This window comes from Natator depressus, chromosome 10 (assembly GCF_965152275.1).
Source record: "Natator depressus isolate rNatDep1 chromosome 10, rNatDep2.hap1, whole genome shotgun sequence".
NCBI lineage: Eukaryota > Metazoa > Chordata > Testudines > Cheloniidae > Natator > Natator depressus.
The window spans coordinates 63,718,369-63,734,813 of NC_134243.1; the positions used below are offsets into that span (position 1 = coordinate 63,718,369).

Below are 16,445 nucleotides of genomic sequence, written 5' to 3' on the forward strand. Positions count from 1 at the left end.
CTATTTATAGTGTACCTATGAACTTCATCAAATACCAGTACCTATAATGCATTTAGGATGGTTGAGTTGAAAGATCTCAGCCTTGGGGAAAATATGCATTTATTTATGGATCTGAGCAAACAATTCACAAGGAGTTATTCATTCGTTATGTTTCTCTTCTTGTTCTATTAGCAAACAGATTGCAAAATTCTAACATCCTTTCAACACTCAAAATTATTTGTGATTTTTAAAGTAACTTCCCCTCTATTATTTGAGTAGTTTGTAAACAATTAACTGAGAAAATTCAAGATTTAAAATTTTTACATTTATGCTGTCTAGGTTATTTGTCATATAGTGTCTCATGTTCCTTGAATGGATGACTTAAATTACTAATCACTACAACATGAATTGTGGATTTCAAATGTTACAATCAAATATACAATTTGAAACATGATTGCAGCAAACATTTGCTGTTCACAAGTATTTGCACTAGCAAAGCTTAAGCGCTTGAAAGTTCATATAAAAGGGCAGCAAAGAGTTGACTGGCAACACACTTTCGAATTTGATCACACATGCGTAGGATTTAATTCCCCATTGTTTCCTCAGATCTGTCTCTTTATTAGCTTAATAAACTGTGCCCTTCTGCAGGGCTGCCATATATATGCTTTTGCACTTCACAGAAGCTGCTCAGAATGGGCTGGCTATCAACTACCAAACCTCAGCGGACCTGGGACTGATCTAAAGCCTATTGAAGTCATTGAGAGTCTTTCCATTGACTTCAGTGGGCATTGGCTCAGTCCCTTGTTTCCCACACACTGCTCTCCCTACAGGTTAAAGACAATATTATGACAATCTCTGCTGAAGAGACATGAGCAGAAAGGGAGACAGGAAAAAAAGTGACCAAGGGGAAGTAGTGGCTGAAAAGCCTTTGGATCACCAGACCAGTGAATAACTAGCTTTGTGGCGGTAAAAGATTCCTCAGAGAGCTGTTCTTATTCTCCATAGCTACGTGTTTAGAGCTCTGAAACCAAAATCAGTGTCCAGATGCATGAACTGAAAAAAGTAACAAAAAACTTTACCCTAAAATATTTTGGAAGTGAATGCAGTTTTCAACAGTAAACACAACTGCAACCAATTGCAACATTTTTCAAATATAAAATATTATTCAGGCAGATTTTGTCGAGTGTTATTTAAAGGCTACAGTGAATTACCTTCACATGCTTTCTCATCTGGACTTGGTAAAAATCCCATTTCACATTCACAGCGATACCCTCCTGGAGCATTGAGACATTGCCCATTCTCACAGAGATTCAGGTTTTCTGAGCATTCATCAAGGTCTGTTAAAGGAAGAGGAATTGCATTATATTGTAAATATTTTTCTCACTGATGTTCAGTTCAGCTAAGACACATATATATCCAAAAGTCTTCACTGTTACATTAATTGAGAGCATTTGCAGAAGAAATTGTAGTCAGGTTATGTGCAGGTCTTGTCATACTAAAAGGCTTGGGGCATTTCTGTCACTTTGAAAATAAAATTTCTAATGAAAAAGAAAAAAGAAGCAATTAGTCTAGATTTTTAAAAGTGATTAAAATTAGCAAGAAGTGGAGGGAGATTGGTGACTGCTGTGAAACAGCAGAGCCTAGAAGCCCCAGCTCAGATCAGGCCTCTATTGTACAAGGTGCTGTACAATGTACAAATAAATAGCAAGAGATAGTCTCTGCTACAAAGAGTTTCCACTCTAACAAGGCAAAGACAGACAAAGAGAGGGAGTGGAGACAGAGCCAGACAGCGGTGAAGGTCACCCGACGGGTTAGTGGCTGAGCTGGGAACAGTGCCCTAGCCACTGGACCACACTACCTCTCAGAGAGTTTGGCTCTTAGTCTTTAGCTGACATTTTACACATCACAAAAACAGCACATTTGCTGCAATGCAGTTTGGCTGGCAGTCTCAGCTTATAGAAACCCAGGACTGGAAAAGCAAACATACTGCATATCGAGATTGATGTGCACACATTGCACAGGTGTGCTGGAAACACTACATAGTACTAGTCTAGTGAATTCTATCCAGCTCTCAAATCCGTGAGCAATAAACATTACAAGCATTTCAAGAGGAGTTCTAGCAAAATCCAGAAACTTAATTAATACTCATTAACCCCCTCCTCTCCAAAGATACAGTTCATATACACCTCAAAATTAAGGAAGAACATCTAGAAAATAAAAAAATGGAGGTTACAAAGGCCATTTGAGAAGCTGAATCAGATTCAAGAATGAATTGTATAAAGAGCATTAACAGAATAATTCAAATGTAATTAACTTCAAACGTGGTGCTAGATTCTCAACTGGTGTAAACCAGCACAGATAATAGAGGGCTGCTGATTTACCCAAGCTGAGGATCTGGCCTACTCTCTATATATTGTAGGGGTTTACACTGCAGCCTATCAATGTAGTATCAACTTCTACATCAAATTAGTAGCAATAGCGACTGATGTGACGTGCTAATCTGTGGTCAAAGTAGAAGACTTAAGTCTGAGTGGGGAATGTCTCTGGTGACAATTTACACAAGACATTATTCAAAAGTAGCTACTTTGGCCCATCTATGTATGAGCACCACATCCTAAGGGTACTATGCTGATCATGCAATAAGAGGGCAGTGAACACATGCTCACTTCTGAAAAGGAAAAAAAAAAACCATTTTAGGCAACTATACAAAGGAATTTTAACAGATGTGCCCCATTACTCAAATGTTACGTGGGTGGCCAATAATCTGGTTTATTAACTGGTCCAGTTATACCGCCATGCACTGTTTTAATAAGTTTGCCACCCACATCTCTTTACAAGCAACAGCCATGAAAACCTTCCATCTTCACAAGGGAAAAAAAATGCTGTCAAGTTATACTGGTCAACTTTTTCTTGCCAGATGACGTCATGCTACCTGAAATGGGAGACATTGCAACATGACATATCATATCATACCAGCCTTAACATGAGGCTGGAAAGTGTCAAAGAAAACACTTTGGTCTTATGTCTCACGCTGCCGAAGCCTGATCCTGTAATTGATACACACTTATAAGTCCAATTCAATGGGAATTCTGGGCATAGAAAGACTGCAGGATCAGGTTTTAGTTTTCGATTGTAAATATCGACCCAACATTGCACATTTAAATTAGTCTACGTATAAGCAGTGGTTAAATTTTCGCTAGAACTAGTCACTAAGATTCATGGGTATTATATGCCGAGAATTGCATCACTGCAAAAGAAAGCTCACCTGTGCAAGTGAAGCCATCCCCAGTGTAGCCGTCCTTGCAAAGGCAACGGTAAGAGCCCATTGTGTTCTTGCAATTGGCATGTGGGCTGCACATATGTGTTCCATTGGAGCATTCATCCAGATCTTTAATATAACAAAAATTGCGTTAGTAAAACCAAATCCATTGTCAATGCAACCTTTAAAATCCTCAATTCATAGCACAGGGAAACTCTGCTTTAAATAATCTTTCACAAAAACAAAAAAACACACATTCATGATTTTTTACTTGACATGTTTTAACAGACTTTAAGAAAACACCCGGCATTTATCACTGGATATTCTGGGTTGGTGCATTCAGTAGTTTAGGGCAGTTCAGCTGTTCTCTCTCATTTTGAAGGGAGATTTCTTTTTTCTTCTGTTCATGACAGGCACTTCCCTTCCCCACTCAGATATTCTTCTCTGACAGGAAAACAGGATTTCCAGCATATTTGCAACTCAGCTAAGAAAGTTTGCTAGGATGTCTGTGTCACTTGGGAATCACTGAGACCCCTCCCTTAAAGATAAAGGGTAAAATGCTGGCTCCATTGAAGTCAATGGCAAAACTCCCATTGACTTCAATGGAATCAGGATATCCCTTCAAGTGCACAAACTATCTCCATACATTGCTTCATTTCCACCAGCCTTGCAAGCCAAGCAAGAGAAACTGTTCATGCTGACATGTCTCCCACATGACAGTGAGTTCTTCCTTTGTAGTGTAAGATAAACTGACATCTTTAATATGTGTGACAATTTATTTTAAAGTTGTGGATACAATGTTGCTTTCCACAGCTGTCTAAACACTTTTACTGATGGCTTACAATGCTAAATCAGACATAATGTATGAAACTCACCTGTGCATTTGATGCCATCTCCAATCCAACCTGAGCTGCACTCACATTTGAAACTCCCTGCCGTATTCGTACATATGGCATGTCTGTCACAGTTATGGGCTCCAATTTCACACTCATTGATATCTGTAATAACACAGAGGGAGGGGTGTTTGTGAAAGAGCTCACACATCAAACTTTTCTTACGTCCAGCAAGACTACGTTTCTTTCTTAAATTGCTTCTAACTGCTAGTAGCATTTAAGCATTAGGCATAAAAGAAAGACTCATGGCAAAGAAAAGCTACTGAATAGTTGGCTTATTTCAAACATGTATTGGCCTACTATTTTGTGTTTTGTTTGGCGGGGGGAGGGAAGGTTGGGCAGTTTTTAAAGCAGCACTTTTGAAGCACATAGCACCTAGGTGCCCTATGGTGTAATATACTCTAAAGCCCCAGTAACATCTGCAGTGCAAGGAGTGCCGTATTTGTTCTTTTCATTGGTATGATGCTGGAAGAGTGTTGGTATGGGGATTCACAGGCCTCCAGGAAGAAGGGGAACAGCAGCCATGGAGATCGCTAGAGCAGTGAAGCTGCACCAGATGCTCCGTAGCCTGGGGTTCTGTTTCCCCCAGACAGCCTTAGAAAGCCCTTTGGCAAAACCCGTTTAACTCAGACCCAGTGCCAGGACCAGGATTTGTACCCTGCATTAGGCAGACACCGACATTTTACCAGCCTGTATCCTGACCTGTACTTGGTAGCTGAGGAAAAGGAGGCAAAGTCTGCATTACACTGTTACCACCCAAGCCTTGGGCGTTGCTGGGGGCTCAGGGCTGCTCTAAATTGCACTGAGCAGTCACAGGCCCAAGAGGCCATTCTTCCAGCAAGGGATCACCCGGGCGCAACACTGGGCATACTCCATACAGCATGAATGGGGCTGGTGCTATATGCCAGCTCTGCTCCACTAGCATGCCAAGGGTATCCCCCACCACCAGTAAAGCCAATGTTTGCACTGCCAGAGTGATGCAAAGAAGATAGAATGGGAGATGGGGGGGAGAGGGGGAAGATTTGGCCCACTATGTTTGGTCCTTTTGTGAAGGCAGATGGGAGAAAAGCACAGGACTGAGAGTATTTGGGAGTATTATTTATCAGGAACCCAACACATCTAAACAAAGGGAAGAAAAGGACACCATCCTTAAAGACGACATATAGCCAGCTATACTATTCCTCAACCTTCCCAGGCTTGCCAGCACGTTCCATTTTAGCACTTGTTGTTTTCCCCTTACTTTGATTCTTGGGCAGTGTAAAATTGTAGAGAGAGAAAAAAACAAACCTAATGCAGCTCTTTCCTTATCACAACACAAAATTAGTGCTTAATATAAGCACTTGGAGAACTGGTATAAACTCAAAGAATGTTTTCAGAAATGATTTCTGGTAACTAAAACAAATGCTGCAGGAATTCTCTCACACATGAGCCATGGCTTTTACAACATTTACTGTATCCTAGGACTCTAGGTGTGTTTTGTTCTACTTCCATACAAGATGTAAACTGTCTAGAATTCACATCAAGCCTCTTAGAGTTTCTGTCAGTTGTTTCCAGCCCTTTTAACTGCCTTTAGTGGTAACTTAGGACAAATCATCCCATTCTGCAGAACAGCCGATGGAAAGGAAAAATGAAGGCAAAAAAACCCTACTCTGCATGATTTAACATACAGACAACCCAACCCATTCTCCTCTTGGGGTAGATTAAAAAGGGTCGGGGATCTGGACTAGGAACCATGGAAATTCCCAGCCCCAAACCCAAGGATCTCAATGCATCTACTATCATGCCTAACAGAAATTGTCCAACTAATACCAGTTAGGGAGAGGAGCAACTGGGGAGAGTTTTATATTTCTAATTTTTTTTTAAATATTAGCTAACTATTGTATCATCAAGATATGTCTAAACACCATCTTGCTTTGTTTCTTGTATTCCTTTCTTCTACCCTTTCTTTGCCTGTCTGTTTGCCTTTTAGACTGTAAGATCTGTGCCCTTCTTAGGGGAAGAAACCTACCTAGAGAACTCACTCCTAGATCCTCCCCCTTCCAGAGGTGCTGTGACTCTGGGAAGAGGGAACTGAGGATATGCAGGCCAACTCCCTTCATTTTGCAAGTTTGGGTGACAGTATTGAGCCTGCTGCATTTTATTTTTTCTCCTCTACGCAGAGCAATGGAGGAGGTAGGGTCCAATTTTTTTCTGTGGCGTTTCTACTAAAATGAGAGAGGAGTCTGAAGCAAAAACCTGAGATGAACATCCCCAGTATTTGGGTTGGTCCAAAATTTGGTTGCTGGGGTCCATATCAAGATCTGAATCTGGCAGCCTGAATCCATTTCTCATTAATGCAGACTAACACTAGCAATCCTAGAAATCATGCAAATGAGCACTTTTTAAAAAAAAAGTTGAAAAACAAGGCCAGGAACAGATAACCCTATAACATATTTTCCTTAATCATGTGCAGAAACTTGTAAGATGATAATATTACCCTAGGCAGGAAACAAGTGTCTATTAAAGACCTTAAGGGTGGTCAAGAAAGCTGATTTTGGTTTAGAGTGAAGAGAAAGGCTAGAAAGAAGTTCCAGCGGTCAACTACAGTATGTAGTGACAAGAAAAAACAGGCAAGCTGTCTGCATCTTTCATCTTGACATGAATGTTTTAAAAAAGTTGTTAAACCACTGGTAATACTAAGGGTGCTCTGTATTTGATTACTTGAGGCTCTGAAATATTCAAGTGATCACATGCTTCTTTATAACCTTTTGAGCACAACAAAACAACATAAAAAAACAACATCATGCCAGATTTTTCTGCCAAGAATTTTTTAAACCACCAGTAAACACCAAATGGAAACTTGCATGCAATAGTTATGCTACTTATGTTATATTCAGATTCAATTTTGTAAGGCAACTTCAGAAATAGTAAACAGACCTATGTCATCTGATCACAGACACAGTCCAGCTCCCATTGACCCCACTGGGAGCAGGGTCCATCCTTCTGCTTTTATAAAGCTAGATGCTGGAAGCTTGATTCTCTCATCATGTCTTGCAATGCCAAGGAACGAATGGACATTCACTCCACTTGGGTCTAGTTATATCCTACTATTTAGTATTCTAATGGTCCAATCTTTCCATGGCAAAAAAACCTACAGGCTAACGGCAGCCCTGTGTAAAGGGGTCAATGAAATTAATGGGAGTTGTGTCCAATTATACTGGGGCTTAATTTGGCCTGAGAATGCCGTAAGTACTGAATTCAGATTTCTCAGGATGACATACAAAAGAGAAAGTGAGCTCTGAAGGGGAAAGCTTTTAGTGAAACAGATCTCTCCCAGAACAGCAAAGGGCCAGATTCTGCCACCTTTCCTCAGAGTATGAAGTGCCATACTCTACAAATAGTTCCATATATTTGCATGGGACTGCTCAAGGAGTAAGGCACCACTCAACTGGAATAAGAGTACTAGAATCGGGGGCAAAGAGAATACAGGAAAATGCTAGCCAAGCCAGAATTTGACACCAGACTTTAGTCCAACAAAATTCCCATTGACTTTAGTGGGATTCTTACTAAAATAAAGAGTGCAAGGTCAAGTCACTGATCTGTATAAACACTCTCTTTGCCTAAATTTCCTCCAGTGTGAAAGTTTCCCTTTAAATATAACGCTATGGGAAGCCAACAAAAACAAAGGAATTACAATCTAAGGCTCACACCGCATCCTCAGCTGGTCCCATTGTGCGCCCATACCACAGCACATGTGTTCTCATCTTTGTAATCACATTACTCCCATTGACACCAAGGGAGCTGTCTGACTATAGCAGATGACTATGCTCCTGGTAAATAACAGGCAGCTCTGGCACCATAGCAATTCCAGGCTCAGTGGGGACAAACCGTCAGTCTTCATTTACTGTTAGCTATTTTCCTTCTTTTTGACTTCTAATATTCATTGTTCTCATGCATTAAGTAACAAATAAGGTGTCTCCCATTAATCACAGAGGCACAAATGTTTCTAATTGTGCATGAGCAACAATACATATGCACAACTGGCATATGCAATTACTACACTTATGCTCACAAAAGTGGCAACTGCTTGAACAAATAACCAGCTAACATGCATGCACAATGACTACACCAATTACGTATGTGTATTTCTGCATGTTCTGAAAATCCAGGGCAGAAAGCAGAGATGGCAAAGACCTATTTAGTGGTACATCATCAGAGCCTTGCTCATGCTTTGGGAACCCTCTGCATTTCCTTGCACCTGAATGGAGAAGCCATGCCACCAGTACTGGCAGGAGCAAGGACAGTGGCAGAAGGAGGCCAGACTTTTCGAATAAATTATGTTTTTTTACATTTGGACTGCAGTATCACCCTGAAGCTAATGCACTGAAAGACTATGAAAACTTACACACTCACCCCCAGACAGAGAACCCATGCAAAGTTCTATGAACCATTTACACTTCACATTAAGGGCTTCAGTGGGGCTTAAGTAGACTAGAGGGCCTGGAGCATGCTGTCTATAGGGGTGAATTTAATCCAATATCAACCTGTGAACCAGCTCTGTTTAGCTGGAATTATTTTTTGATACAGTCTCCCACAGTATTTTTGCCAGCAAGTTAAAGAATTATGGGCTGGATGAATGGAATATAAGGTGGATAGAAAGCTGGCTAGATCATCGGGCTGAACAGGTAGTGATCAATGGCTCCATGTCTAGTTGGCAGCTGGTATCAAGCGGAGTGCTCCAAGGGTCGGTCCTGGGGCCGGTTTTGTTCAATATCTTCATTAATGATCTGGAGGATGGCGTGGATTGCACCCTCAACAAGTCTGCAGATGACACTAAACTGGGAGGAGTGGTAGATATGCTGGAGGGTAGGGATAGGAGACAGAGGGACCTAGACAAACTGGAGGATTGGGCCAAAAGAAATCTGATGAGGTTCAACAAGGACAAGTGCAGAGTCCTGCACTTAGGACTGAAGAATCCCATGCACCGCTACAGACTAGGGACCGAATGGCTAGGCAGCAGTTCTGCAGAAAAGGACCTAGGGGTTACAGTGGATGAGAAGCTGGATATGAGTCAACAGTGTGTCCTTGTTGCCAAGAAGACTAACGGCATTTTGGGCTGTATAAGTAGGAGCATTGCCAGCAGATCAAGGGACGTGATTGTTCCCCTCTATTTGGCATTGGTGAGGCCACATCTGGAGTACTGTGTCCAGTTTTGGGCCCCACACTACAAGAAGGATGCTGAAAAATTGGAAAGAGTCCAATGGAGGGCAACAAAAATGATTAGGGGACTGGAGCACATGATTTATGAGGAGAGGCTGAGGGAACTGGGATTATTTAGTCTGCAGAAGAGAAGAATGAGGAGGGATTTGATAGCTGCTTTCAACTACCTGAAAGGGGGTTCCAAAGAGGATGGATGTGGGCTGTTCTCAGTGGTAGCTGATGACAGAACAAGGAGTAATGGTCTCAAGTTGCAGTTGGGGAGGTTTAGGATGGATATTAGGAAAAACTTTTTCACTAGGAGGGTGGTGAAGCACTGGAATGGGTTACCTAGGGAGGTGGTGGAATCTCCTTCCTTAGAGGTTTTTAAGGTCAGGCTTGACAAAGCCCTGGCTGGGATGATTTAGTTGGGGATTGGTCCTGCTTTGAGCAGTGGGCTGGACTAGATGACCTCCTGACGTCCCTTCCAACCCTGATATTCTATGATTTTCATGCCTGCAAACTTCCGTAAAAGTATTTTCTGATTTTTATTTATTGGCTCTTTCTGAAAATCTGTCAACTTTATCAGACTGATGTTCCATTTGTATTTTGAGTTTGTGCCCAGATCCCATGGAGAAGGTCACATAGAAGTCACATGGCATATACCCTCCTGGGTCCCTGCCTGATGGAGAAAATCCCATATCAGCAGGTGGGTCAGCAGAAGCAATTTGTAGAAAATGGATTTGCGTAGAAAAGTAGAGCTCAGCTGAAATTCATCCTCTGACACAACTAGAGAAACCTAGCGGGGGGAACTTTAATTTCTCCTGGTCTTAGCCCCATGACTTCCTGACTCTGACAAGCAGTGAGTGGCCTAGGAAACCATTACCTGCTTTTGGGAACTGTCTTGCTTTTTATTCAACATAACGGTGAGCATCTCCCAGTTTTACATGGGTCAATTCATTTGCTTGACATACACCATCAGCTTTCTGTACTTCCCCCACTTGATGTATTATCATCATTTAGTATTGGACTTGATATAGCCTGCTCCCAAATTCATAAGGGGAAATGTATGTGCTTCACTGACATCAGAGTTCTCCTGTGCCACCAGACTGAGGCATAATGTGTTTTTAATGGATGGAGCCTAGAGGAGGGGCAAGGAAGAGAGGGAGACAGGCTTAAGAATGTAGCACATTTTACAAGCTGCAATGTTAGGGCTACTCTATGTCAATGGGATGGCTCTTGAGCGACAGCTGCAGGGCTGGATCCTTGCTTTTACCATACTCTTTTGCAATGTGTTTGTTTTCAGGTATGCAGTAATTAACAGTCATACTGACCGCTCTTTTATATATAATCATCTTCACAAGGATGGGTGGGAGTGGGCTTTTTCCTCTAATTCATTTCTCTGTTCAGGGCTGGTGTCAGGGGGTGGCAAGCACAGCAATTGCCCTGCAAAGCTAAGTTGCTCGGGCATTGGCTTCAACCCTGTGTGGCAGGGCCTGGGCTTCGGCAGGGGTGGCCTTAGACTCACTGGGGCTCAGGGCAGAAAGCCAGAGCAGACCGACCCCCCCACTCGCAGCACAGGGCTAAAGCCAAAGCCCAAACCCCCCCACTGCACAGTGTTGAAAACCTCGGGCGTGGGCTTCAGCCCCGCATGGCAGGGCTTGGGCTTTCTGCCCTGGGCCCCAGTGAGTCTGACGCTGGCCATGTCTCTATTACACCCATGGCGCTCAATGCTGCTCACTCCTTACTCAACCCATACTCCCACTGATCTCACTGGGAGTCCTGGCTAAGTCAAAACTACAGAATTGTGCCCACATTCTGTTACTGAACTTTTCTCAATTCTCTGAACCTGCTGTGGAGAAGGCTGGTTTATTTTCTGCTGCTTTCGTTACCTGACTTTTATAAACATTCATCTTCAATGCTCTGACGGTTTGAGCCCAATTCTGCCCTAATGTGTACCCCAAGCAAACCTGTTGCAAGAACAGGAGCTTATCTAGTCCCCACACTACTCTCACTGACATCAATAGAAGTTGCATGCATGCAGTGGCAACAGGATAGGATACACGGGGCATAAGTCAGAGCTGAATTTGTCCCTCATTGTGTACAGCATATGTAGATCAAATCCAGTAAATCTATGGCTTTAAATCTACCAGAGTGGGATACTATGAACTCACAGGCAACACTTAGGCATGGGCAATGAACCACAGTGAAGAAAAGGGGAGTTTGTCCCAATACAGGATTTTACCTGTGCATGAATACAAAGAATTTATGTTCCCCACCACATAATGTGCACACACACAGTGATGGGAAATGTTGCAGACAGCTGCACAATCTGGAATGAGGGGACGGGCTCTGCGCACCTCTATACCTGACCCACAATCCTCTTCTCTAGCAACTACATCCCATTCCCTCTATGAAAAATTAAAATCAGCTCACCTAATTTGGTTATGGGAAAGCCTGTTTTATAGGTAAATAAAAACGAAACATTTGTAGCACTCTCCCTAGACTGGCTTCATAGGCTATGTACATCTTTGCTTAAAACAAACTGTTTTCCTAAACTCTGTCCGCATTCTTACTGGGAACTGAAGGGAAAAAACCTAACATCTGTGTGGGATGAGAATGTAAGGCAGTGGGTGGATTTTGAATACTGCTAAATGATTGGGGAAAACAACATGTTTACTTGTTAAAATGGAAACAATCAGTAATGACAAGGGAGGTGAAATATTTAGACAAAACTGTAATGTAACCCAGAGGACATTATTTAGTTGTTTTCAGGAAACAGAGAACCTCCCCTTCGAAAATCCATACACATTTTTGTAATTTTTTTCACAGGAGTGCTTGTTCTTTTAAAAAAGTGAATGATTTTGAATTATCTATACGAGGCAAAGAATTATGCGCTATGACCAGGGTGCTGTTCAGCACAAGTGCAGAATCCCTTCTATGATACCAGCACTAAATGCTGCTTCCACAGTGCTCATCTGCTTGGTCACAGGAACTCTGGCTGTAACACTAGATTTGTGCAGAGAATGATGGGAGAGTTCAACAGTCTATAGACAAATAGCGTTTTTTATTTTAATGCCCAGGAATGTGCACATCTTGACTGCAGTGGGAACTGTACAATCATCCCTTTTCTAGGCCGTCAGCTTGGGACAGTTTTAATTTCTCTGTCACCCTTCACACCCCCATCACCTTCACACACTGCCAGCCCTTGTGTTCACGTCCCTTTTGTCTTCATTTGCTGCCCACTAGCTGTGTTTTCAGTAGTAGTGGGATGCTGACACAGCAGTAATCCCAGTGAGCCAGCTGTGATAGGCCAAGGAATGCTACTGGGAGAGCACAGCGAGAATGGAGCCAACCTTAAGTGATGCAGTTCTAACCCGATGAGATTTTCTTGTTTTTAAATGTGTTCCATTACCCTGATTCAGTAATGCTCTCCCCTGAGCTGAGCCACCAGCTGACCAAGCATTTGTACACAAAGCCAGTTACACGTAAGGCGAGCCTGTCCCCTCCTGTACACAAACTGCAGGTCTGTGCAGACTCCAGCCCTCTCTGCCTGGCAAGCTGCTGAGCTAACTAGATAGTTGCACAGCAGCGCCCCTTGTGGTGGTCTACAAGAAGCGTTTCCCTCTGCTTTACTATACATACTTCCCCTCCCCAATAACCTGCAGAGCCAAAGCAGCTGCTCTTCAGGCTTTCCGGCCCCTCCCTTGCTGCCACCCTCCTCCCCACAGAAAGAAGCTGCTCTTGAGATACCAAGACCTTTCAGCTTCCCTCTCCATTCTCTTCACAATGTCAAGCCCTCCTCTCCCCCTTGCACTGGCTGTGACTGGCTAAGTGACTCTGTGGCTAAGAGAGTAGTTATACTCAATATTTCGAGCTGAAGACGTAAATTCCAGCTCGAGGAGACATACCCATACTAGCACTGATCAAGCTGGCACACTAAAAATAGTGTGTCTTGGACAAGTATGTACTCAGGGTGACTAGCCTCTCCTTCCACTCACGCTGCCATGGCTTTAGCATTCCAGCTGGATCAGAACTAGCATGGTGGGGTGGTGGGGGAAGGGGCTGTCTGTGTTTGCTCATGCTGGATTTTATATCTCCATCTCAAAATGTAGCGGGGTGACGAGGTAGGATGGGTGAGTAAGGGAGGGGGCGGGAGTGGCTACTTTGGGAAGGATAAAGAGAGGGAAAGGCTGATGAAATACTTTAGAAAACAGAAGTACCAGAAATAGCTAGCTCTTTCTATCTGGATATCAGTGCTTAAATTAGAGGAAAAGGTTGGAAGGAAGAGATTTCTCAGCCTTACTCTATTAGTAAACCAACACTGTCATGGATGAGTTTTCAAGTGAGATTTTTTTCCCAGTTGGCCTACACCAGATGTCACCAATATGGCAAGGATTTCCAGAAACTTTTCCTCCGAATAATACCCCAGATCCTTTCCCTGTAGGACCTTTATTTGCCCTTCCACCTCCTACCAATTACTTAATATTTCCTGGCTGCTTTAACTGACCAGTATAGCCCTGCAGATGTCACAAACCAATATTTGTGTCATCACTTTTCATTTCCCTGAGAGTGATAGCTGCGGTGGATGTGACTGAACATCACAAGGAATTTTCAAGTCTGCAGAACTAAAGCTCTGTATCTTTTTGTGTAATTTAGAGTAGAAACAAAGAATGTTGAAATGTTGGTCTACAGGGTAAAATCAAGGACTTCTTGGATTTAGATCAGTTCACGTCTGTAAAAGGCAGCTGTTACTAATGCACAACTTCAGGCGAGGTCCAATGTACCAAGAACACCAGCTCCCCCATTGTTTTATGTAAGCTGTAAAAAATCAGCATAATCTCTTTTTGACACCTATTGTACAATATTAATAATATACTTCTGTAAGGACAGACTTATCAGCATATATACTTGTCTCATAAAGGTTGCCAGAACTGTGTTTACTCTAAATCCGTATTCAAAATTAAATTAAACATATGTTTGTGCTCATGTTTTGGGCAAAGCTCATGACTCTCAACACCTTGGCTCAGATACTAGCATCTTGTGTTTTTAATGCTATCCTCTGAACATGTAAGTCTGAACCTCAGCACTGTTGGCTAGCTGCTGCTGTGAAATAATTTACATTTTGGTTTTGCCGAAATATGTTTATAATTCAGCTAGTCAGGTATCTGTACTTCTGCCACTTTGCAAAAACTGAAAATATATTTTAGGATAGATTTAAAGCCACTAGTGTTTGCCAAAATAATATTTGGAATAGATGCCTATTACTTGCATATACAGTGATCTAATCCAAATCCAACGTGGTGGTCTTCATGTGGTCTTGTCATGTTACGCTGAATTACATGTTCTTTTCAGTCATACCAGCAACCATATAATAATAGGCCCAACTTTGCTCCCAATGGGATATTTGTCATTCACTTCAATGGGAGAAGGATCAGGCCCAATATTATGCCATACAAACACAACACCAACTCAGTGACTCTGTACAGTGTAACATTTTGCAGAGAACAGAAATCAAACAGATACAAGAGAGGTTTTAAAAGCTAGAAAAGGGAAATGAAGAATCAGATGATGATAATTATTAACTTTAAAATTTACCTGTACAACCAGTGGTTCCTTTTTTGCCTGAATATCCCATATCACAATGACAGATAAATGAGCCTTTTGTATTCTCACAGCTTCCACTTAGACAGATGTTTGGATTCAGGTCACACTCGTTGACATCTAGAAAACATAATTTTAAGATTTTACAAAATTCTTAGACCATAACTAACCCAATGTCTTGGAGACATTAGTACTGGTACAAAAATGTGTCTACATGTGCAGAGAAAAAAATAAATTAGGCTAAATATTCTTCACCAATGTAAAATACTGTACATTTCCAAATCAGATTTAATATTGCTATGTTATTGCACTGATATTTATTTCCCAGCCCCTCTTATCTTTAATGCCAGCTTTCATTAATAATTACAAATGGCCAGATTTAATGGGGTTACACTAAGGATAAACTTGGTCTATTATCTGTCCTCAATATATTTTGGTTTTTTTCTGTTGATGTTTCCACAAGGGCAGTAAGTGTGGTTCAATTTTAAAATGTAAAGGTAAAATTCTACTCTTCTAGCCACGCAGCAAATCTTGACTTCAATATTTTGCTCTACCAACACATGCTAAACTCCCACATGGTTTTGTCTTGGTGTAAGTTTTGGCCAGAATTCTGATTTTGGCTCACCCCTAAATCTGCCATCCTACAGCACCCTCTGTGATCTGAGCTGCATAGAGACACTCTGGAATGGGACCCGAAGAGAGACGGCATGGTCATCATGGTCATCCTTAACTCAGCCAAAGCTCTGAACACATGCAGATGATTCCTACTGTTGACAAAAATAGTCTGCACAGAAGGGTTGTCCATGTGGCCATAGCTAGTCAAAATACAGCAGCACTGCTTTTTAAGTTTTAATGTTTGCCAGTTTTGAGGCAGCAGTCAATTTGGCAGAGTGCTGGAACCAAAACCCTTTTTTCACCAAATGCAGGTATCCAAGTATATTTGTAGTCTTGATATGTAATGTCAAAAGACACTCGATTGCCTGGACAGTCGTTATTCTTGCTAGAACATTCACTGTTATTTTTATTTGCTTACATATTTTAAATAAATCTAGTTTTATCATCATCTTTGATCACTTAATTAAGGAAGATGGCTTGTTAGAAAGATTAGGAATCAGAGGTGTTTTCACTTACCTATACAAGTCTTCATATCCTCAGAGGCCATGAATCCATCATAACAAAGACACCTGTATTCTCCTGGTATGTTAGTGCACTGGCCTCCATCACAGATGTTAGGATTGTCTTCACACTCATCAATATCTATAGGGAAAATTTACATTAAACACATCTTTTAGATAGGTGTTCCTTGTTATGAAACGCACTGCAACGAATGATGGCAAACAAAATTCTTGATGCTTTGTGATATATGTGCATATGATCAATCTTTGCAGTTAAACCAATATAGTTTTATATAAAACTCCAACTGATTCCAATGAGAGCAGGAGCAAGTCTTGTATGCCCAAAATCACTTGTAGGAAAATAACTAAAGAACCTTTTTCATGCCGTATAACCACGCACAATCGGAAATTTCAGGTCCA

At 41.7% G+C, this 16,445-nt stretch overlaps 1 protein-coding gene across 1 annotated transcript in view; it reads right to left on the reverse strand.

Moving 5' to 3' along the window:
- Nucleotides 1–16,445, reverse strand: part of FBN1 (fibrillin 1) — a 217,129-nt gene that overhangs the window by 54,780 nt on the left and 145,904 nt on the right. The window contains exons 31-35 of the mRNA XM_074966374.1: nucleotides 16,042–16,167; nucleotides 14,905–15,030; nucleotides 4,114–4,236; nucleotides 3,245–3,367; nucleotides 1,191–1,316 (exon numbers count right to left, since the gene is read on the reverse strand). Coding sequence (XP_074822475.1) covers nucleotides 1,191–1,316; nucleotides 3,245–3,367; nucleotides 4,114–4,236; nucleotides 14,905–15,030; nucleotides 16,042–16,167 — 624 coding nt within the window. The remainder of the gene's footprint in view (nucleotides 1–1,190; nucleotides 1,317–3,244; nucleotides 3,368–4,113; nucleotides 4,237–14,904; nucleotides 15,031–16,041; nucleotides 16,168–16,445) is intronic.